The sequence below is a fragment of the Durio zibethinus genome, chromosome 5 (genome assembly GCF_047325235.1).
Source record: "Durio zibethinus cultivar Kanyao isolate XHJ-2024 chromosome 5, ASM4732523v1, whole genome shotgun sequence".
In the NCBI taxonomy this organism is placed as follows: domain Eukaryota; kingdom Viridiplantae; phylum Streptophyta; class Magnoliopsida; order Malvales; family Malvaceae; genus Durio; species Durio zibethinus.
In genome coordinates this window covers 28,906,606-28,931,634 of record NC_143166.1, presented here as the reverse complement: position 1 = coordinate 28,931,634, position 25,029 = coordinate 28,906,606, and the positions used below count along the sequence as shown (strand labels likewise).

The window sequence follows — 25,029 nt, the reverse complement described above, 5'->3', positions numbered from 1 at the left end:
AAATTTTAAATAAATTAATTAAATAGTGCAAAGACACTAAGCTAATGAGGTTGCGCATAAGCCGACTAGACATGCACTTGAGATGAGGACGAATCAAGATTGGGTAGAGGAATATCCCTCCATCCTCCATCATACTATATTACATATTGTACTCATTTGTGATCAATGAAAGCTCCTTTCTCTCAAAAAAAGAAAGGTAATTCTCATAGCATCAACAATTAATAAATTAATGACTTCATGCTCAATTTACTTAAACACCATTTAGCCATTTAATCTGCTATAAAGTTTTGCAGCTTGGAAACATATCACAACTTCCATCTTCAATCTTTTTTATGGTTTCGATAAGATAGAAATAGGGATGGTTCTTGTTAGATTTGTTCATAAAAATATATGTAAGTGCATTGTCTAATATAATTAATAAAGAAATATATTGAAGAGATATAAAAAGATAAATTAAAAAAAAATCATAAATAATAAATCTGAATCATGTAAAAAGGTAACGGTATAAAGCATTATATGTTAATTTATAATATGTACAAAATAAAAAAAAATTGTGAATAAAAAATATAATATTCTAAATACTAGAAAAGCTACATCCTATACTTTTAGTAGGGTAGGCAACCCAATCCGTCCTTGGTGAGTTTCGACCTGATTCTATAGGGTCAATTTTTTTTTTTTTTTTGAAAATCAGATTTCGGATCGAGTAACGTTAAGAAAAGGTCGAGGTCAGGTTAAGTTTGGATTTTAGACAAACCCGACCCGACCCAATATTATATAAAAAAATAATTTTTAAATTAATTTTTTATTTATATATTTATATAATTATATATTTAAATATTTATATTTTAAAAATAATATTTTATATTTAAAAAAATAATATTTTATTAATTTCGAGTCGGGTCAGGTACGGTTTATATAATATTAGATCGGGTTCGAGTATTAAATAAAATAAAAACATTCAGGTCGGATTGAATTCGGATTCGAATTTGACTGATGTAAAATCGGGTTAAGTTCGAGACGAGCAAAAATCTATCCCAACCCAACCCGTTGCCATCCTAACTAAAAGTAAATGAGGGTTGAGTTTTTTATTTATAATAATAAATAAAATAAATAATAAAAATGTTTTAAATATGAATATTTAATGTGTTTATCTTTTAAAAAAAAACAAAGATTTACAGTATGCAAATTTTAATATTTTTTATTGACAATTAATTAAAATATTTGTCTGTCCATAACTATTGGAATTATTGTTGGCTATTGTTTCTTATTTGAACTATTCACTTTTAAATTTTGAATTTAAATGGCTCCAATGTAAAAGGTAGTTTCAAACGGTTAAATGTAAGTAAACCAAAATCTTCTCTAATATATTTCATCTTTTTATACGAAATTAAAATATTTTATATTAATTTACACACATATGATCATAAATATAAGAAATTACCTTAAAATATAATTTTTAGAGATTATAAAACTCTTATTTGTAATAGTATATCATATATATAATTAAAAAAAATTCAATTGAAAATGTAAAAGGAAATACTTAAAGATGATCTATTATATATAATATTTTAAAATTTAAATAAAATTAAGTCAAAATAATTAAAAGTAAGACACGTGTCATTTATTTAAAACTATACATATGTAAAAAAAAAAAATCATTCACATTGAATTTTTTTCTCAAAAATTTTAATTTTTATATATTTATATAAGATATAAAATAATAAAATAAATAAATAACAAGTATTTGACATTTCGAAATCTTCCATTGTACCAATAAACAAAACATAATATATATGGATTTTTTAATACAACTCTACACTTGAAATTATACAGTCAACTTAATATAACAGAAGGTTAGAAAGATTTGTTATTATTATTTTTAAGTCTAAACTCTAACACTTGGGACCTTAAAAGCTTTTTTTTTTTTCTCTCAACTAGTAAAATCATAAAATTAGGCTTTTAGCAATTGGATGATAAAAAGATCCACCAAGGTTTGGAAGAAATGAAATTGAGTGAATAGGATTTTAAAAAAAATTTTTTTTTTTTGTTCTCAAATACTTTTATTCTTATTTTTCAAAATAAGGTAAGATCTTAATACCTTTGTTCCTTATCTCTGTTTTGTTTCTCATGCAAATCTTTTTTTATTTTTTAAGTTACTTGTGTTGGTAATTTAGAATGTAATATATTTCACATTTAATAAAAAAATCATTTATATATAATTTAAAAGAGATTACTTATTTTATTTAAATAATTGATCTAAATGTTTGAGTGGGTTAAGTTATTTGAGTTTACTAGAAGTTTTCTTAATGGGTCACACAAGATTAGAGTACTTGGACTTGTTTAGTAAATAGATTTAATTTTTAAATTTTTTATTTATTTATTTTTTATTTTGGAATTTACTAAAATATTATTTTTATTTTGAATAAACTTGTTTGAATAGAGAAAAATATGATAATCCAAATAAATATATCTGAATAAAAAAATATGATTATTTAAATAAACTTTATTTAAATAAAAAAAATATGATTACACAAAACGTCATGACTTTTTAAATTAGCTTGTCTTATAATTATTCATTCAATATAAATAGATCTTTTTTCTTGATCAATTTTAATATTTTTTATTTGGAGAGTTTTTTAAGATTTATTACTTTTAAGATAGTGTTATTTATGCTTTTTTTATTATTATTATTTCTGTTTTCTTAAAATTTTCTAATAGCTTCTTTGTCCAATTACAATTGATCGTGAATGAATTCATGACAACACTAATAAATATATAATAGGTAATTAGTTAAGGATATATATATTCATGTGAAAGATTGTTGGTCTTTCATCACTTGGCCCTTCATTTATGATCTGATAGAATCTGCAGGGCTTCTGTAGACCTTAAGTACTTATAAAAGGTTAAAGTTTTCATGATGCTTAATGCTATTCGGCTAGAGTTTACCCCCGTAACAAGGCAAGAAAGTGCAAAATCACAACACCCAGATGCTAATGGCTTTTAAAATAGATATTGACCTGACTTTTTTACGTCTCCAAAAAAGAGACTCCATACAATGTCAAATGAAAAACAGTGGAAGAAGTAAAGAGTGAATGGAAAGATTCAAATCTTAACAAATATTGTGGAAATAAAAAAGGAAGATTCTACCGAATTGGAGGAAAACCATAAATGGAATTGTTGGAGCTTAACTTCGATGGCCGTTGAGCTACTAGGTTCGCTAATGGAGCGAGAAAAAGGAAATTTGACAACAGGGTTTCTTTGCGCTCTTGGCGATTGTTGAAGAAATACGGGCTATTTGTCATGGAGTTAAAATTGCAAAAATTTGGGAACCAATCAGCATGAAATTGAATCTGGCTTTTTAAGCTTCATCGCACTGATAAAAGCAAAAGATCATCCAACATCATCCCTTAGCTCCAATGGTGAGAGCCAATCAACCAGCTTGAAATTGCTCCTAAACCACAATCACACTGATAAAGCACAAATCATCCAACATCATCCCTTTGCTCCAATGGTGAGTTGGACTCGACAACAGAAGCATATATCCAGACAAAAGTATATGTGGCTGATAGGCTAGCAAGAAAAAGTCTTGAACAACGATGAGGAATGAAGATAATTTCTAAAGAGAATATGAGATGACCGATCGTCAAGATTCAGTCTCGTACTCTTGAAAAGATGAAGAACCCCAATGTTGATCAACTTTCGCACGCACAAACCAATTCAGTCATAGCCCAGGTTGTCACTTTCTCTTCAATCATATCGAATCAAATCAGGATCTACAAACCCTTGAAGTTCATGTCGGTCATTGGTACAAAATTTTGCCTTTTGAACAAATACTTATTCGGGAATAAAATCAAGTGAAAAATCAGGGCCATATGAATCTTAGTCCAGTGTCAAATCTCCTCATTCACTTCAAATTAGACAGATAGAAAAAAGTTAAAATTGAAAAACAAATAAAATTCCTATAAACCATCACCAGAACTCAAATGATGTATCATGTAAAATCCCCTATTCTTTTCGAAACAAATATTCATTTCATTGCATTGTATTGGTTTAAGCCCTGTACTGTAAAAACTAAAATCCAGGCACATCTAACTCTAAAGATTGAAAATCTAGCAACAAAACAACAAAATCCGTAAAACATTGTAGTAAAAACATATGATGCCCCCATTTTTTATGAGTTAATTACCAAAGAGAAAGTGTTGAAGCACCGTTTTCCTCTCCTCCTTAGCCTTCTTAAGCGAAACTAACTGCTCATAGGAAAAAACGCAAAAATCATTTGAATAAAGCCTGGTTTGCGCCCCTGGAGAGTTAACTAACACCTGCAAAAGCTGCTGCCTATTCAACCTTTCCAACCCGTTATAATCAAATGCAAAAGGGGCATTAATATGTTCACCAGACACAAAGCTCGAAGTGATTGGCATTGATTGGAGAATGGAGATTTGAGCTTGTAAGAACCGGATATATTTATAAGCCTCTTGGAGCTTGGTGCCAGTGTCCATCTTCTTGTCCCATGGCATGAGCTTTTGAAGACAACGGGTCTTCTCGCTTAGCTTTTGCCTCCGCTTTCGAGCTAGGCCGCTGTGTGGGATGATGGGTGGAGGAGAGTTGAAGCTTTGGACAATGGAGTCGAGGGTTTGGGGGTTGTTGTCAGATTGGGAAATGTTTAAGTGGAGACGAGTACATTTGAGAAGCCGAGATGATGAGGAGGGGGAAGAGTGACGGAGTAGTGGGGGTTGGTGGTGGGGCTGTTGGAGGGAGTGGAAGGGTTTGGAAAAGAAGTTAAGGAAGAAAGTGGAGTGAGGAAGGATGGAGGAGGAGTAAAGGGAGAAGTCGAGAGGAGGGACTTGAGGTTGGAGGGGAAGATCAGAAGGGAAGTCTTGCGTGAAGAACAAGTTGAAGCAACGAGGATCAGAGGGTAGAAGGAGGAGAGTTTGGGGATTAAACTCGGTGGTGAAGTAAGGATAAGCATGAGGATGAGTAGTAATAGAGCCGAAACTCGAACAAAAATCATCTCTCTTCATTTTCATGATGGTTTTTGCCTGCCTGTGAAAAACTGTTGCAGAGCCGGAGGCCGGAGGGTAAAGCAATGGAGATTAAAAGAATAGTAGAATACAAGTCTGTTTACATCTTTTTCAGGGAGGCTGACGCGGATAGGGACGTTATGAGAAGAGGGGACCGTGGGGGTTGGTTATTGGATGGGAATGAGCGAGGGCGGCGACACCGGATTCAAGGATGATTGTGCTGCCTTTTATAAATGGTAATATAATAATATTCAATGTAACTGACACTCACGCGGGCGTCAGGTACCTTCTGCTTTCATTGTCGACTGTTTGTCTCCTGCGTTTGTGAATGTGGGTGATAATTCACTGCTGTAAAAATTTAGGCTTAAAATTGCAAGAATGATAGAGGGGTGTAAGCCGGGGAATTTGGATGGGAACTTTGTATGGCCCAAAAGGAAGTTGTAATCCTGCTGCTGGTTTCAGTACTAAATTTCACGGATGTTGGGGCTACTTTAACAAATACAGTTGGTGTTAGCTGGCTCGAGAGGCAGATGAATGAATGATATTGACCACTTGCAACTTCAATTTAACATTACCAAGTTCATAACAAAGTGACAGAAGATTGATCATCACTGTTCTATCCTCTTCCCGTCTTCAAGTAGGCCCTTACTTTTTTTGTTCTTTTGAGTTTTGATACAGCATTAAGCTATGGCAAGCTATAAGTATCCTCTCCTTGAGAACCTTATTCTGAAGGCTGTGCGAAGATGATAAACATAATTTACACCTCTTTTGGGCATTGTTCTGTCTAACCGGAAGGCCATCTCATTGGTCATTGGCATTGATCATGACCCAATTCTAAGTGATGATTTTTAAGGGTAAGAAAAAAAATTGAAAAAAATTAAAAATTAATTTAAAATCGTAGTACTTTGAACTATTCATATTAAATTTAAATATTAAAGTTTTGTTCGTTTAATTGAAATTGACTTTCAAAAAATATATTTTAGAAAGTATTTATAATTTTTAAAAAATATTTACATTTTTTGAAAAAAATAAAAAATTTCTACTGTTTGGGTGAATTAATAAAAAATATTATTTGTTATTTAGTTATTTTTTGGAAAATTTGTTTCTTGTTTCAAATAATATTAATATAACCATTAAAATATTAAAAATTATTTATTATTAAAGTATAATGAAATTATTTATTATTAAAATTATTAATATTCAAGAATAATTATATGTTAATAATAATATTTAATATTAAAATATTATATAATATAAAAATACTTAAAATAAAACTATTTATTATTTTTTATATTCATATTTTAAAATATTTAAAATATGATTTTTTATTAATATTAAAATGGTAATATTTATTATTAAAATATTTATACTATTAAAATATTTATATTTTATATTGAAAGTATCTATTGTTAAATCATAACAAAAATCTTTTTTATTCATATTTTTTATTAAAATATTAATATAAATACCTTAATAAATAAAAATATAAAATTATATATTTTAAACTAAAAATTAATAAGAAATTATTTAAAATATTCATATTAAGAAAATATTATTATTAAATTATTTAACATTAATCATTAAAATAATAAAATTATTATTATATATTATTTATTATTAAAATAATAATATAATACTATTTATTATTGAAATCCTAAAAATATTTATGTTTAATAATATACAAAATAAAAATATTTAAATTGAAATATTAAAAAACTTTTAACATTAATATTTTAATTAAAATTAAATAAAATATTTTTAAGAATATAATAATATTTTAAGTCAAATTAAATCAAGTTTAAACTTAAAATATTATATTCAATGTCTTATTTAAGTAAAATTATAAAAATATTTTAAAATTAAAATATTAAAAGACTTTTAATATTAATATTTTAATATTTTAATTAAAATTAAATAAAATATTTTTAAGAATATAATAATATTTTAAGTCGAATTAAATCAAGTTTGGACTTAAAATATTATGTTTAAAGTCTTTTTTAAGTAAAATTATAAACATATTTAAAATTAAAATATTAAAAGACTTTTAATATTAATATTTTAATTTTTTAAATAAAATTAAATAAAAATATTATTTATTAATATAACAATATTTTAGATTGGATCATATTAAGTTTGGGCTTAAAAAAATTTAATATTAATATTTTAATTTTTTAAATTAAATAAAATAAAAATATTATTTATTAATATGATAATATTTTAGATTGGATCAAATTAAGTTTGAGGTTAAAAAATATATATTCAATGTTTAATTTAAATAAAATTATATTCAAACATATTGATAAGTAATTCTATTCACACATAGCACCATTTTAGAAATTGTCTTTCCCTTTTCAAAAGTATAAGATAATTTTCAAAAAAAAGAATCTTATTTTTTATTAACCAATAAATCATTTTCTCTTGAACAATCAATTTTCTACTAAAAAAACACCTAAAAATGCAAAAATAATTTTCAAAAATAATTTTTCGCTAAACAAAAAAAACCCAAATATATATTAAGTTCAAATATAATTTTGAATAAAAAAAATAAAAAATTAAATTAAATTGAATTATAATTTTTGTTAACTTTAAAATATATTTTTAATTTTTATAAAATAAAAATAATTATTCTATATCTTAATTTATTTAAATATATTAAAAATTATATTAAAATAATATATATAAAAATTAAATTTAATAAATCAATGAATCAAACTAAACTGATTCAATGAAATTAATTTTGAATCATATAGAATAAAAATTCGAATTAAATTTGAATAAAAAATTTAAAATTTAAAATTTTATGAATTATTAAAAAAATCAAATTGATTCTAATCTGAACTGTTAAAACTCTTAATGATTCTAATTTAAAAAATATACCATACGCATAATTATTATTATTATTATTATTATTATTATTATCTAACAATGCTCACCTACAAACATGCATTACCAATGATTTCTCGAGCATATTCGGTTATAAGATAGAGGCAAGACTAGGAAAAGAATAAAAGAAAAAAACATTGCCTCGAGATTTTCTTTTTCATCGTTTACTTAAAATTAAAGCAAAAAGGGAGAGAAAGGAGAAAAAAAATGCCCTACTACAAGAAAATGAATTACAAATACAAAGATGAAAACTGTACACAAGAATGAGAAGACAGCGGCGGCACAAGAAATGATGTTTTGGAATGATTACCAACTACCACACACTAGAGGGCAGCTGCGAACTAAAATTGAGAAATCATTCCAAAACATTTACCGAGTATTGGCTAATAATCCTACTGCCACTAACCCAAACCCCTATAAAAGACTCATCGATCCCACATTGCCTGGAATATTGCTGGTCTGTGCTTCAACCAGTGCACCATATCTCTCTCCAGTGAAGAATTATTTAAAACAGCATCTAGCATTGGACTGCCAAAAACTTTTGGAGAAGTTTTGAATGACCATATTCGGTCCTTGGGCCACGGTCTCTGGGGTTGCTTCTCCTGCACAAACAACACCCATATCCACAACAGGTAAGCAACCACAGTATCCGGCAAGAAAAATAAACCATGCTCAGGTAATTGAATGCATATATACCACTAACCAGTGCAAGTTTCTATATATTTTGCAATATTCTTTCCACTCAATACTATTGGTTTCTATATACACGTGAACTGTGGATATAAATGATAATTTACTATAGTCAACTCTGGCAAAACAAATGACAACCTAATCCACAATAACATCAGGTTAGAAATCGAGGAATGTCATTTGGAGACAGCATTAAATAGATTAGCTCCATCCCCTGCAGGTACATGTCACGAATACCAACAAATTCTGTGACGTATACAAGCATAAAAACCATTCTGGGTGATCTAGGGAATGCTTAATATTCATGAGTTGACAACAAACATAAGTCTCGAAAGCAAATCCAGAAAGATCCTATGGGGTCCATTGTAGATGTCGTAACAAGATCAAGAACACACCACCAATTTGTTGGTAACTGTGACATACAAGATGTTGCCAATTTCAGTAAAAAATTTGGTAAAAGTATATTCCGATTTTCCTTAAAATGTTCCAAATTAAATGAAGAAACTTATGAATATTAGCATTTTTTTACCCACCAAGAAGAAACCGACAAAACCAGACAAAAAACTTCCAATAAAGCTATTCATGACCTATATGGTCTGGGTTTGGTTTTTAAAAGGCAACTAAAATGGATGCCAGAAGTTCCCAACAAGTAGATAACATTACGGATATCCTCATAAATTCTAAGAACTAAAAACGGCATTGGCATCATTTCAAATTGGATAAAAGAAGCTTACCATCCATGACATCATAAATTTCACAGTCTTTGGGCCATAAACACGATGCCTTGATGGCTTCTGAACCTTTGCATAAAAGCAACCAATGTCAGGCAATGACAAGCAACCCCTACTTGCTCTAACCAGGCTGCGATCAGGCTCAACACTTGTCTGATTATGCCAAAAAATCAGCTGTCCTAAACAATAATTTTCACCATATGTCTTGCAATACTCCTGAAGACTTGACACCTTGTCAGCATACTTAGGGCCCAGGTCAAGAGGACTGATGTAGACTGGGGTAGAAGTTACTGCTTTGTATTCCTGCACATACAAATGGTTAATTTAGATAAAATGATAAACAATACAACAGCATTGACAAAAATTGTCTATGCCATAAACAGCGCTAACATGCCCCAACCCAAAAAACAGAAAAACAAAAAAAACATAGCCCATCAGAAAGAAACTAGTAGGACTCACTCGAACTCTTAAGAAGCACTTTGTGTAAGCATAAATATGGATCAAGTCAGCTGCGGCATCATGCCGACACTTGTATGTACATGGAAGGTTCCGAACCTCATCCCTCAACCTTGAGAAGCCATGCATGAAAGCAATGATTAAAGAACACATTCGTAATAGAATGAAAAAACATAGTAACAAATTTAAACAGGACATTCCACTCACCATAACAAAGATTTCTGAAGTTCTTTAAGAATGTTGTCAGAACCCGATGGGTCATGGGCCTGAATCTTGGACCTCATGTCATTGAGCATGTTGTCTTCGACATGAGGAGCCATGCACTGAAGAAGCTCCTCAACAAGTGATCCCTCTCCTTTCCAGAGAAAGGAAACAGCTTCTTCAGGACTGAGCCTCTCTATTGGCGGTGGAGCCTTTTTGGGGTCACCAAACACACATCTCATAACATACCTTACCTGAAAGCAGCATCAAAGATGATAATGTAGGAACACTTGTATTAATATAGAACTAGCATGTAGAAAATTTTCTGACATAATGCATAAGATCTAGCCCCTACAGAATTTGACATCATTAACTGCAATGTCAAGATTTCATGCAATAAAGATGACTGCCTTCCAACCATTAGACCAAACGAAAAAGAGAGGAATCTAGTTATTCCAAAAAGTTTAAGCTTCAAATTTTGGAAGCTTAGCTCTTCAAAATCATAAACGCCAGGTCAAAACAAACAGTTTTTCAACCTTCTAGTTTGCAGGATCTCCATAGAAAAGATCCCACTATGGGCCATATCATATTACACATGACCATATTTTGTTCTGTTGGAGAATATTTAAACTTCAAATTTTGTTATTCAGAGACAGAGAGGGTAATCACCTTGTCAAGAGTAATTGCCAAATTCTGAAGCCTCTGGTTATAGACACCCTCAGCCTATCTCATTCAAAAGAAAAGCATACGATGAGCATTTTACCTTTAACTGCAAGCATAAATAGCCTTAAACAAACATAAGCAGACATGACCACACAGAGACCGATGCAAAAGACATGCACAGACAAAATTAGAACAGCTACAAACCTGAATCTCAGCATCATTCCTCTCTGCATCCAGACATATATCTAAACAGTATTTTCGTTTCTCTTTCAAATTATGCCTTAAAATTTCCTCAGGGAGCTTTGTTCTCTCAAAATTTATGAATCTCACCTACACCAGAAGAATTGTCAGGAGAATAGAACCTCTCCCCCCCCCCCCTCCCACCTTTATTTTTTTCTCTTTAAAAAAAAAAATTAATGAAATGGCTTGAGGGTAAAGTATAGACATACCAGTTGAGCAGAGTATGCAACCAACCAATCAGGCAACCCGCCAAGCAAACAACTTCCAAGACCAGCTCTCCCTAACTCAAGGTAATCTTCTTCAGATACAGAATTCAATTCACAAGCTTCTAGCATTAGCTGTTGTCGATCCAATATTCCATGCCACTCCTTCAATACCTGATAAACAAGCACTTCTTATGATAACTTTTAGAAACCCAAAAAGAGAAAGGGTCAACTGACTCAAACAGGCAATAAAGAAAGTATCATTTTCGCTTTTTTTTCTTCAATAAAGAAAGTACCTTCTGATATGCACCATCACCAGTCAGATTCAAATAGCTACCACGGCAAACTTGACTACCACAGAGACAGACAGATGCTTCATATTCTTCCTTGCTCTAATAATATAAGCATCAATCATTAGCTATAAAAAAAATAGGAATTTTCTTCAGTGACAAGGCTGATAGGACAGAAGATTCAAACCTCTGTAACAGAATTATAATCAAATGTAATCTCCTCGCCATATCGTATTGCACGTAGAGCATAGATTCCAATTTGGTACTGACCACCTACTGCAGTAACTCTGCATTCAAGAAATGGTAAATAATTGCTGAATTAGTGAAAACAATCTTGGTACTATGAAAGGTACTTGATTTGTGGCTAGGCCAAGTTGTTTAAGAATAGGAGAAGTTACAGGCAGAGGTAGGAACAGGTCTCGTGCTAATCAACAAAAACCTTACATATCCAAAAAGATCAACCAAAGCACTAAACTTTTAAATAATCAGATACTGGACAGACTGATTTAAACTACAATATGTCCCAAAACAAAAAGGACAAGTTATCTGGAACAACAGGGTAACGGTCATACTATCAACATAAATAAACAAAATCCAAATATGTTAAACAACCATGCTAGTTTTTGATGTAGAACAATAACTTTTTTCAGCATTTAGGCAACCAAAATCCCTGCACAAGTTGATTGAAGTATATCTGAAATACAAAACCTCTAACCAAGTACAAATACTTGAGTTTTAGTGGCAAAAGGTTAAACTTGTCCGACAATTGTATGACTATGTGCCAAACATCCAGTAAATAATTATGAATATAAATCAACAAAAATTGGCACTGGAGTACATGTCATTCTGTATTAGAAAATCCAAATTATTCTGCTCCATACAAGATTCCAAATTCCCAAACTAGGTCGGAAACAGGGAACTTTACAATCACACACAGACCAAAAAGAGCAAGAGAATATACTTACTTGGCTTCACAATTAGGATGACATGAATGACAAATTCGACTCGCATAATTTGCCTTGTGCATGGCATCAACAACAACTAAATCATACCCATCCGCATCACCCTGATAAACAAGAGATGATCAGGCAAACATTTTCAGCAAAAATAGTAAAATCAAGTAATTAACCACAACAAACGCATAACACAAGATGTGTTGAAGTAGACACCTTTGGCCTCTCAAGGTTGATGTTGTAAAACTCAGGAGCTGGATCCTTGCTGTTTTTCTGCAACAATCGAATCGCGTCTTGCTTCTCAAACCATTTCCAAACAGGATAAACCTGAAAATTAGAACTGTTAACACAAAGGACTTCAAAGAGACTTTATTCAAAAGCCAGAAGCCAGAGAATAATTAAACAGTAATGAAGAAAACTGTAAATTATTTTATCTAGTTTGAAGTAAAAAACTTTTGTAAGAAAAATGGGAAGAAAATATTATTTGCAATAGATGTAGATAAATGAAACTGCTTATAAACTAATTCACATCCATACCTCTCCCAAAAACTCTACAACAAAATCTTCTTCTCCAAAACCACCTTCCTTGTTGCAAACAACACCCAGACCCTAGTAAAGCATATTCCAGTGGAGAAAAAAATTGTAAACATCAGCATCATAAAACTAAGGAACAAGAGAAAACAATATAATGTTATGAAATAATAATGAGGAAAAATAACAATGGAAAATAATGCATGAGATATGAAGCACATGTATACCTTTCGGTAAGCAACATAGTTGTCATCAGGACGAGCATCTATGGCTTTCAGGATAGCTTGGCACATTCTCGTTGTTCGTACATCAAAATCCACATCAGCAACTCTTTTAATTTCTTCTACAACAGGCTGTAATGGATACATCATTGGAGTGTTCCCAGTGCCTGTGAAGTGTCTAACTTGCTTATTCAGAGTTCGAAGAAGAACATCTTCGATAAAAGATTGCTTATCCTCTAGAGGCCACTCCGACTCTTCTGGCATGGAATCAAGTAAAAGGTTATGAGTATAAGGATCAATTCCATATACTTCTTGCTCTATAACTTCTTCTCCAAGCTGTTTTCTGGGTTTATAATCTTTGACTTCAGGAAGTTCCATATCCAACTCCTCAGTGCCAGTTTTCTGAGCATTAAGCTTCTCAGCATAGTCCTCTGGCAAGGATACCTGCATCTTACGTCGCACATCCTCCTCATCAGCTACAATAGCATATTGGTCAATCACTTCATATTTCCTAGTGACAGGAGGAACCAAACTAGCTTTTGTCATGCGAGCACCCCATTCACGATCATCAGCCATAGAATCAAAACTATCACCTGCCATAATGTATCCATCCCCTCTTGACTCCCCAGACCGACCTTCAGGCTTGAAATCCAAGTCACTCTCTGTATCTGAGGCTGTACTCTCAATCTCACTCTCACTTTTGCCATCCTCAGAAGAGCGATCAAGTTCTTCAGATGTTTCACTTTCTGAGTCTAGAGATTTCCGATTAAGTTTAGATAAACGTTTTCTAATTTCTCTATCAGATGCATATTCCCCATAATCAAACCCACCATTTGCAAAAGAAGTGCCATTGCTCTTGTTCATGTACTTCCTTTCAGTGACAGCCTTACCAAGTTTCTTCTTGTATTTTGATAACCCGGCAGGTGCGTCATCTTTCCAAGACTTCAGTAATTCATCTCTTTCATAAGAAGAAGTAATCTTGGCACCCTCTTCTAATCGTGTGGCAAGCTGGATAAATAAAGTAATTATGCGATTCATGTCTCGACCACCACCACGATTCTTTGCTCTGCATCCAAAGAGTTAGTATATCAACAACAGAAGAGGAAGCTTATTATCGGATAACTGATGCTGAATGTATGGACATAAAAATAAAGAATAGGAAAGGGGAATAGGTGCAAAATAAACATTTATGTTCAATAAATTAAATATTAAAAAAAGGAGGGGAGAGAACAGCTTTAGGCATTAGGCATATAAAGAGGAAAAAACATTTCAAATTTCACAGAGAATAAATAATATGCATTATTATAGGCAACAGCCCTGTACACACAAGCGCGCACACACACATAAAACTTAGCTTTCAATTTCTCATGGCAAAAAAAAGGGGCACCAAACCAGTTACAAAATTACTACAGCTCAGATGATTTAAAGCCTTTGCAACTTTGTTTCATTCATTCATTAAAAAAATAAAGGGCCATAGCAACTTATAAATATTCTTCAATACAAGGTATCAGACGAAGTTGAAAAAAGAGGCAACTAGAAAACCTTACTTTATTGCATCCCTGCACATTCGGCTGATGTCCTCTTTAACAGAACCCACACCATGGCCAACGTAATAACCATTTTTCATTCTTTCCTCAATTTCTGCAACCTAATATCCAAATGACAAAAAAAGAATAAAGACTTTAAAACAAAATGTAGAAAAATATATATTGCTAGACAGAAAGCACAAGATTAACAGTACCTTGGGCACAAAAAAGTCAAAGGTATTCTCCTTCATGATGTCTCTTAGACTTGAAGCAAGGAATTCCTCCATCCGCTTATATCCATTTTCAGATTTCTTGATGGCCCATCGCCTTATACGAGCTTCCTTAGATAAAATGGATGAGGACTTTCTGGCATCAAATAACTTTGAACGTCTATATAAACTTTGACGAAATAATTGGTTTGCTGAGTCTCTTTTATCTACACTTTCAAAATAACTCTTCAATTCACCAAAATCATCGATATCCCTTCCCAGGCCCATTTTAAGGCCAGATGAAGTTTTCTCAGTCATCTGTTTCAGACCCCTTATTTTAGAATTTGACTCATCCGAAATCGTCATAGATTGCAAACTTCGGCTCTTGAACCACCTCAAATTTGGAAATTTGATAGTCAACTCTCCAAACTGATTGCAACCTCTAATGTCTATCAAAGATAAACTAGGAAAAAGACGAAGAACATCTTCAAGCGTGCAGGAAGTTATGTTTGTGCAACCAATTAGAATCATGGAGTTTATCTTTTCTTTGTTATAATCATTCTGCAAGGAAAGAATTATATTAAATCTGAGTGGTAAAGGGAAAAAAAAATCAAATTTAAGTATTTTAGACAACCATTAAACATACCATGATATTCCACACTACAGAGTCAGTGCAGTTAGGACCAAGAGATGACAAGTCAACCTGCCTTGCAATCCCCTTGTAAAACCTGACAGCAGCTCTCCAGAGTTTACAAGTCAAAGAAGCAACGGCAAGGGATTTCATGTCAGATCTCAAGAAATGGCATACTCGTGGCAGCACATGACTGTCTAACAAACCCCAGCTCCCCATCTCAGTAACAGAAGATGCACTCTCTTGTTCAAGGAAGGTAGCATCACCACATAAATCTTCAAATGCAGGCTCATCCTTTCGGATTGATTGCAACTCATCTTCAATTTCATACTCTTCTTCACTTCCATTAATCGTCATCCGAGCTCGTTTGCCACTGTCTGCAATTTACAAGCCAACATTCATCCACATTTGTAAAAAGAAAGAAACAATTAAGAAATAAATGCCTCATAAATTTACCAGATTAAAGAAAAATGGTGAAAATTTGCATACCACACACTCATTTTCACCAAGTCCAAGAAGGAACTAAGGACCCTTACCAAGCTAAGTAGGTGATCACCTAAATATCTACATGCATACACGCACCTTGACAAATGGATGTACGTGAAGAAAACCAAAATAAATATGTCAAAAGGTCAACAACGAGGAAAAAGGAAATGAAGTAAAAAAAGTAGGCATTCCAAGTAGAGTTCTTTTGGTTGTATGAGAGGATCCACTAAAAAGAATCTTGAAGACAATTATCTTATCAACTACTAGACAATTAATTCTTTTATATATTAAAAAAAAGTTATGAGATTTGGCAACATGCCTTAAGGCTACCCAAGAAAGTTGGAAAAATCTCTAGCATCTCATTCTAAATTTTAAAAATTTGCCAATCCAAACCTAGACTCCTAGGTAGCAATTAAGCTTGCTTGACCATACCTGCTTTTTGGTAAATATGCTTGTCCATCTCTTTCTTTGCCTGTTTTGCACTGATCCATGGATCTAAAACCTCATTTATGGCTGCAGCAAATTCTCGGCTCTTATACGATTTCATTACCAATTCATGAAGCTTCCCACGGGTATAACCAATGAATTGGGGATGTAGGCTGTGAAAACAACCAGAACTGGTAATATTATCACCAATAGAAATACCTTGAGAGTCTAAAAGTAGAGTTCCTGAAGAATCAGCATATGGTGCAACATTCTCAGGCCGATTCCTTGCAGTGCCTTCAAAAGTCCCAGCAGCAGTGGTGACCGGAACCCAAACTTGATCACATTTACGGAAAACACTGCTATGTTTCTGGATAGCTCCTTGATCCACTAAGACCTGAAGTTCTGAAAAAGATAAAGGTCCCCTTTCATGCCCAGCACCATCAAGGTAGTACCACTCACCCAAGTGCAACTGCAACTCATCAGCAGTGCAAACATGGTCTTTAGGAGTATTAATGGGTGCAATGAACTTCCATGATCCTTTCAAGCCTTGATCATTAACAGCCTTTGATAGTGAATCACTTTCTGCAGATGATTTCTTGATATCACTTGTTGTAGAGTGTGGCCAAGCAGATCTTGAAGAGTGCCTCTCCTTTCCTCGAACTTTCGTGCGGGGTGCAGATACAAATGAGCCCTGGTCCTGAACCACACATGCATTTATCCTGACTACTGGAAGCACGGTTCCCTTCACTCCTCTCACAACAGAAGGCTTGATTTGATTAGATCTACTAATATCACTGCAATCATTTCTCTCTTCAGTAGTGGAGAATGCCCAAGGAGGGAGGTCAAGCCTTCTGCTATGAGAAGGATAGTACAGATCATCCTTCATATGCCAGCGAGGGTCCTCATACCCAGACTTTGGCATATGGCACAACGGGTAACCATCATTAAGCACAAGTTTTTTCCTAGAAGACCTATCCTGAGTAGCTTCTTCATTCCTCTTCCAGTCCCCACCCTTGCATGACCACCGACCAGAAAACCAGTCACTAGAGTCAGCATAGGACAAACCATCAGAGAGTGCACCAAACCTGAATTCTGCAGCCTCCTTTGACTTGGTGTCATAGTAGCAAGATAATTCATCAGTTATTTTATCATGTTGATCCCCCCTAAGACTCCAAAGCCAAGTGAAACCTGTGATACCATAAAGAATAAATTTACATCACAAGTTGGATGATTAAATGCCCAGAGTTATGCTCTTATAAATTCTTGATGTTCAATTGTTTTCTTCGTTATGAATTCATCTCAATGTGATATTGTTCAGATTGAACTAATGTACTGATTTAATTTCATTTCAGTTGCAATTCTGCCTCCCATTCTGTTTGGAAAATCTAGATCAGCTGAAGTGCAAATAATATCCACAGAAGACCAAAAATTTTCTGAGAAATGAAATAGAGCTTGAAATTTCAAAGATTCCATAATTGGACAAAAACAACATTTTAATCTTGATCAACCAAAAGAACTTGAGCATACATGTAGACAAAATAAATGCTGAGATATATCAACTACAATATGGAATCTTTAAGTACTTATTAAGTCAATATTAATAAACAACACTAAAAGAACGATACCTTTATTGCCATTTATGCTAAGCCTAATTAATAAAAGAGTTCAAAATTTTACATATTTTAATTAAAAAAAGGTCCCTATAAAGCTATCTAAACCAAGCAAGTAGATTCTGAGCTAACAATAATCCTTGTATAATTGTGGGTGGAGACAGGAATTGAATACCCCAACCCCACAACTGCTGACCACAACTAGAAGAATAGAAAACTGATTTACAAAAAAATTAGAATATAAAAGCCAACCACAACGTCTGAAATACTTAGAATTTCCCAAATGCCAGCTGTTTGTACTTATCACCTTCTAAGGGATTATCTCATCAGTAAAAGATGGGGGGGGGGGGGAGACTCAAATGTTCAGTGGTAAAATATGCGTCAATAGACAAGTATTTAATTGAAAATAAAGGCTACTCTAAGAAATACATACCTTCAGAATTTTCCCACCCTTCCCATTCTGCATGATCAAAGGTCATTTGCAGAACTTCTGCATAATGATAAAAATCCAGAAAAACAGGGAATAAGAAATCTCCTCAAATATACACAATCATGTATATGTCTATATCATTTTGCATATTAGTGTACAAGCATGTATAAATACACGAGGAAGCAAACAAAAAGAATAAGTAGAAAAGAGTGTGCAGGCAGAGACTCAGAGAGAGGAGTTAAAAAGCATTGGAGTAAAAGAAATATAATGAGGGATGAATACCTCCAACTATCTCAAGCTCCTTGCCAGGAACAATGTCAATACCCTCCAATAATGCTCCAACCCTTTCATCAATGTGAAGATCTTCTAAGGACTCTGATGCAGCTGCATTGTCATCTTCGTAGCTCATCACTGCCTCATCACCACCGTAAGTTCCCAGGGGCCTTGGATCTCCAATTTCTACCAGTAAGTTACCAGGAGCTTCAGGAGGGCTAACCAGTTGTGTTACAGCATCAGACACAATGGACGGTAAACTTGCAGTCAACATTGGTGAAGCTGCATTTTCAACAGTCACCCACCTATCACTATCTAAATGCTTGATTAAATGATCTGACAAAAGAACCCCTTCTTCCACAAGTGCCATAAGGTCACTTAATTTTGAAGGCCCGCGTTCAACACCAAAATAATCAAGATAAATCCATTTACCCAGTGCTGACTCAGCCACCACAGGAAAGTGAGGTGGTGTGTCGCATATATCCATATCTTCCTCCATTGATTGCAGCTCTTCAGGAGGTGCCTCATCAACAGGAACAGGAGGTTCTTTGCAGTTTACTTTGGGACTCACAGATTGATCTTCTTTGTGAGACTCACAAACAGCATTTTTTCCATCTGATCCGTTAAAATTGTGCACACTGGTCCTATCTTGAGATTCTTTAGTTGAGGAATGTGGGTCTCTTCCGCTATAATCCCTCTGGCTGACTCTATCTTCTTGCCCCTTAAAACCATATTGTGAATTGCGCTTCTCATTTGCAGAACTTTTTCTACTAGTGTCTTTGAGATAATTGGGCCTATTCCGATCCTGTGGAGACCGCTCCAAATAGCTGGGAGTCCGGTCCCTGCGTTCATGGAATCTGGATCGATCCTGTGGGGACTGCTCTGCATTAATAGGACTTCTGTTTCTATGATCATGGTGATGACTCCGATCATATGGGGATCTCTCACGAGCATATGGGGATCTCTCACAGGCATATGGGGATCTCTCCCGTCGAATTGGGCTCCGATCCCTATAAGGGGATCTCTCCCGAGCATACGGGGATCTCTCCCGTCGAATCGGGCTCCGATCTCTGTGATCATAATTCCTATTCCTATCACGTGGGGACCGCTCAGAATATCCTGGACTTCGTCCATGCCTGTCATAAACAACTCTAGATGACAAGGAGGATTCATGATGTCTTGAAGAGTATTTCTCCAACGAAGAAAGCCTTGATGAAGAAGAATTTCTATAGAACCTCTCAACAGAGTGGCGTGAATAGTGCTCTGTATAGGAACTGCGCCCAAAATCATCGGAGAGCCTCCTACTTTTGGAATTTGCATAGTCGCCATAATCTCCATAGTGCTTCCGCTCACTGTTATCTGAATCAGTACCATGCCGCTTCAACCGATTACCAGAAGAAGGGTGATCTCGTCCATGGTTCTTACCATTGCTATACTCACTCTTATACAAGCCTTCCTCATCCACAATCTTTGAACTGATTCTGGAAGTCCTTTCGTGGCTTGTTTCCCATCTGGAAGAACTTTTGCAATGCTGAGAACCACTTCTACTGAATTCCTTCCTGCGATAAAGATCATCAGCCGAGTACTTTCCAGAAGGTGGTGTGCGTTCCATCTCATATTTCCAACTTTTTTCCTTTCCTAACTCATACTTACGAGATTTACCATAACTGTACTCATCCTTTACCACTTCCCCTTTATGCCATCTATCAGGAATGAACTCACCTTTCTCTACCTCATCTTTGGCGCCTCTCCATGACCCAAATTCACCCTTTTCAGCATCCCCTTTCCTTCCTTTGTCCAGAACTATCTCCCCCTTTCCCGCCTCTACTTTTCGCCATTTGCCCATAACAATCTCTCCATTCACCACTTCCCCTTTTTCCCTTTTCTCCACCTCCCGTTTTCCCTCAGAAACAATCTCTCCCTTCTCTACTTCCCCTTTCCTCCATTTTTCACGAGCAATCTCTCGCTTCTCAATTTCCCCACTCTTTGACTTGTCAGTCCCCACCTCCCCATTCTCCCCTTCTCTGGGCCACTTCAACGTCCCCAATTCTCCTTCTTCCACGTCCTCCTTCTGCCCATAATTCTCACCTTTATCAACCTCTTTACTGCTCTTCAATCCCGCTTCACTCTTTGCTTTAACTATCAGTTCATTCCTCTGTGCTGTTGCTGTTGCTGTTGCTGCTGCTGCTGCTGCTGCTGCTGCTGTTCCTGCTGGCACCTTCTTCTTAACCACCACTACTTTCTTAACCTTCACAATTTTCTTCTTCTTTCGCAGCGGTTGCTGCTGTGGTTGCTGCTGCTGTGCGTTGTCTTCGAGCTTAACCGGCTTTGAAGTGAGCCCATTGTTGGGACAAAGCGTTTTTTCTGTAACTGGAAACCTCTCCATGATATGCTGATGTTGATGCTGCTGCTGCTGCTGCTGCTGCAAAGGCATGCACGCAACTCCTCCATCGCCCATGGGAATCCCCACAATTTCCTCCGAATTCTCCAACTTCTCTCAAACCCTAGCTATCTCTCCTTTCCCAGGGCTATCGATGCTCATACTTCAAAACTTCCCCCTTTTCCAACTCCTCAAAATCCTCCCCTCCAAATTTAACCTAATTCGCAAAAAGTTTCACCACAAAACAACATCAGCCAAATCAATGTAGGGTTTCACTGAAATGAAGAAAACAATAAACCCAGAAGAAAATACGAAAGCGTTTGAAATCCTACACAATTTCTAGGGTTTGAATACCGTGAAAATGGACAAGAAGATTTACAATGTTTGGAATTAAAAAGACAAGAAAATTTACCCAGAGAAAAAAGAAGTGAGATAGATCGGAGGCGAGAAAATCGTGAGGGGAAGCTATAAATCGACGAACGTGAAGAACAGATCGAGAGAAACGATGACGAATTTGAGAGCTGCAGAAAGAGAAATCTTTGCCCCAAGCAAACAAAAATGGAATTAAAAGAGAAAACCTCTCAATCCCTCCTTCTATTTGGCTTCGTATTATATATATATTTTTTGTCGAGTGTTGTATTCTGTTTCTTCCTCTCGCCTTTGTGTTCTTGGTCTGAAAGACGAAACCTTCGTGTTGTAATTTTTTTCTTTTTTCTTTAACAATTCTTTTTAACGATCTTAGCCTTTTATGATTTGTGAATTCGAGGTGAATTTAGGAAAAGTACAAGAGTACCCTCGTAGTCGTAGGTAACGACTAAGGAGATACGATAGAAGGATAAGGACCGTATTTTGAATCGTATAATACTACTGGGGAGCCATTTTTACCTTCATCGGCTCCTCATCTGTAAATCTTCAAACTTAGAGTCTTAGCAGCTGACTTGGAATTTTTTTTCTTTTTTAACAAATAAATCGCAAGAATATATGAGTAAGTTTCTGATTTATTTAATTATTTTTAATTATAATAATATTTTGATAATAATATAAAAAAAATCTAATCCATTTGTCAAGTTTTTAAATTTAATCAACAGAATTAGAAAATTATCAAATATCATATTAAGATATATTTTTAAAATATAAAAAATTTAATATAATAAATAAAAAATATGTGATAATATTTTAATTTTGAAGCTAAAAAATTTATCAATAATGTATGAAATAATAATTAATTTTATTTTTGTAATTTAATTACAAAATTTTTTAAAAAAATATGATGGACCGTTAAATTTAAATTGAAAGATTATTTTTTATTGTTAATAAAAAATTTGTCCGACTATGTCAATCACATTTTTTTTTTAAAAATATATATATGATTTAAGTATAAAATATCATAAAACATAACAAAAAATATTTTTTTTAAAAATTAAATTAAAAAGTATAAGATATATCGATTCACATTTAATTCAGTTAGCATAATATTAAAATTAATAATTTAAAATTATGAATTTAAAAAAATTTATTCATGTAATAATTTTTAATCAAATAAATAGAAAATAATAAATTTAACGGTAAATTAAAATTAATAAAAAAGAAGTATAAGTTGTAAAATCAAAATAGGGGAATAAAACTATCAGAGAACACCCAAATAATATAATATATATGTATATCATCTCAAAATTGACTTGGGAAGGGAATAGATGCAGCATACGAGCGAATCAAATCTTTTTCCTTGGAGTGGAAAGATCAGATCCCGTTCAAATACATAATATTTTTACGGCGGTCGGCGTCGTAATATAGACGGAAAATGAAAATTAGGGTGTTTTTGTCATTTTGAACAGCTGATGGTAAATGCAATTTTAGAGAGTTAATGAAAGAGGATAGGGAGATACGCATAAACATGGGAGAGTTTTGGCGCTCAACTTGGAGCTAAATATTTTAGGAGATGGATGGACGGAGAAAGAAGGGAAGGGCCGAGGTCATCATTGTTGGGCTTTATTTCAACAATCAATTTGATGCCAAAAAACCCAATTTCCTGGAATTTTTCATTGGTTTTTATGGGCTACAATAAAGGGGCATTTGCTGTTATGCTCGGGAAGAATAAGCGAGAATACGAATGGATGATTTGGATTAAATTTTAAATTTAAATTATTAATTTCTAGCTAGGAGATTACTTGTGTATTTATTTTTATTTTGGACTGTAATCAAACTAAGTTGAAGCTTCAACTAACATGCTAAGTTTGAATTTCATCCGTTTTATTCTTTTGTATTTGAGATCAACCATAGACTTTTTTACAATTAATTCAAGTAAAGAATTTGAATCTCTTTCTTTTGTTTATTTGAGCTTGTAATTAGATAGAAAATATAATAAAATAAATACCTTATTAATATTAATTTAATTAAAATGTTAAAAAAAATCAAATACTTTAATTAAACTTGCGATAAATGTTTAAAGAGAACTTAAATCATTTGAATTTAAATTGATATGTTATTCAAATATCGCTTTAACAATCAACGAATTAAATTTAAATATTCATCATAGCAACTTGAAGCAAGTCACTTTACACTTTGCTTTTTGAAGCTAGTCACTTTACTCTCTAATGGCCTAATCTTATAAGGGAAATTTAGAATTTTGTAGCTAATCATTAAATACGATTAAAAAGAGTAAGATTCAAATCCTAGGTCTTCAATTTAAAAAATAAATAAATCAATCAATTTTCTTTTATTTTATACCATATGGAATATTTTTTTAGTGGTGATTGTATAGAGAAGTTCTTTATTTTTACAATATGTTTGGTTTGTAGAATGGAATAGAAGAAAAATGAAATAAATATTTTATGATAAAAAAATAAGAAAAATAGAATAGAATAATTATTATGATGTTTGGTTCATTAAAATAAAATATATTAAAAATCAATATTAATATGTTTGGCTAATTTAAAAATATAATTAAAATAAGTTTAAAAACTTATTTTATTATTTTACTTAATTAATTATAATTTATTATGAAAATAATATTGATCATATTTAATTAATAAAAATAATTATTAATTAATTCATTTCTTTCCTATTATTAATTAATTAAATTTAATTATTAATCATATTTAATTAAGAAAAACATAATTAATCCTAATTAATAAATAAAAACAATATTAATTATAATTAATTAATAAAAATAAAAATTACCCAAAATAAATAAATTTTATAAATTAATAAAATTTAATAAAAATTTTGTACTTTTCTTTTTCTTTTTCTTTCTCTTTTCTTTATTCCTTTTTTTTCTCACTGTCCCTTTTTCTTCCTCATTTCTCTTATTCTCTTAGAACTAAAGCTCGTCTCTAAAAGTTCACCACCCTTCACCACCTCTATTTGACTGTCATTGATTGATACCAATTTCATTCCAAAATTCATATTTGTATTATTTTCAACCTTTTCCCTTTGTTTTTCAAGTTAGTGTTCTAAAAAATTCCAATAAAACTAAATATAATTTCAAATGCCCAAAATTATGCCATTTGTTTCAACCAATTTCGACCATTGCTGACCCTTTTTTCAGCCATCAAAACAATAATTTTTCTCCCTCCTTTCATATTTCTCAATTGTCTCCAATTACCACTACTCATCGTCATAACCACCACTGTCTCTTAAAAGTTTTTTGTTTTTTTTTTTTGTTACTTCCTCACATATTTGTGAGAAATGATGTTTGTTGGTTTGTTTGGCAAACCCTTTTTTAGTCTCCTTTTTTTTTTTGTTACCTCTTATTTTCTAAGATACAATAAATGAAGAAAAAAATTTAGATGTGTTTTAAGGATACGCTAAGAAGAAAAAATTTTAATCAATTCCTTATAAGCATGGAATTGCTACTCTTGAGTAGATGAAAAGAATGAAATTTCAGGTGTTTAGGGAATGGTAATTCTATATACAAGCAATTACGAAGATAAAATTTGAACCAAACATAGAAATGGTGGTCCTTCAAAAATATAG

General features: G+C 32.9%; 2 protein-coding genes across 4 annotated transcripts; both read right to left on the bottom strand.

Moving 5' to 3' along the window:
* Positions 1-4,008: 4,008 nt before the first annotated feature.
* Positions 4,009-5,667, bottom strand: LOC111282878 (uncharacterized). The gene has a single exon (XM_022871162.2). It carries the CDS (start codon positions 5,025-5,027, stop codon positions 4,179-4,181), a length of 849 nt encoding a protein of 282 aa, XP_022726897.2. The 5' UTR covers positions 5,028-5,667; the 3' UTR covers positions 4,009-4,178.
* Positions 5,668-8,026: 2,359 nt separating this feature from the next.
* LOC111282077 (histone-lysine N-methyltransferase ATXR3-like) lies at positions 8,027-21,772 on the bottom strand. Of its 3 annotated transcripts, XM_022870000.2 has the most exons (20): positions 21,467-21,772; positions 18,684-21,271; positions 18,405-18,461; positions 16,368-17,549; positions 15,465-15,826; positions 14,825-15,379; positions 14,631-14,731; positions 13,090-14,149; positions 12,869-12,940; positions 12,548-12,658; positions 12,344-12,444; positions 11,566-11,665; positions 11,385-11,480; positions 11,095-11,262; positions 10,850-10,975; positions 10,652-10,705; positions 9,989-10,236; positions 9,785-9,893; positions 9,329-9,628; positions 8,027-8,506 (listed from the first exon to the last, which is right to left on the bottom strand). In XM_022870000.2, the coding sequence occupies exons 2-20, from the start codon at positions 21,130-21,132 to the stop codon at positions 8,330-8,332; spliced, it is 7,428 nt and encodes a 2,475-aa protein (XP_022725735.2). In that variant the 5' UTR covers positions 21,133-21,271; positions 21,467-21,772; the 3' UTR covers positions 8,027-8,329. The 3 variants fall into 3 exon arrangements, with proteins under 3 accessions (XP_022725735.2, XP_022725737.2, XP_022725739.2); XM_022870002.2 differs by lacking the exon at positions 10,652-10,705; XM_022870004.2 differs by lacking the exon at positions 18,405-18,461.
* Positions 21,773-25,029: the final 3,257 nt, after the last annotated feature.

Excerpts from the sequence above, each read along its gene's own strand:
- LOC111282878 (XM_022871162.2), bottom strand. The coding sequence starts at position 5,027 with ATGAAAATGAAGAGAGATGATTTTTGTTCGAGTTTCGGCTCTATTACT.
- LOC111282077 (XM_022870000.2), bottom strand. The coding sequence starts at position 21,132 with ATGGGCGATGGAGGAGTTGCGTGCATGCCTTTGCAGCAGCAGCAGCAG. Across the intron at positions 18,462-18,683 it reads GGAGCTTGAGATAGTTGGAG|AAGTTCTGCAAATGACCTTT; the intron begins GTATTCATCCCT and ends ATCATTATGCAG. Across the intron at positions 11,263-11,384 it reads GTGATGGTGCATATCAGAAG|GTATTGAAGGAGTGGCATGG; the intron begins GTACTTTCTTTA and ends CTTGTTTATCAG.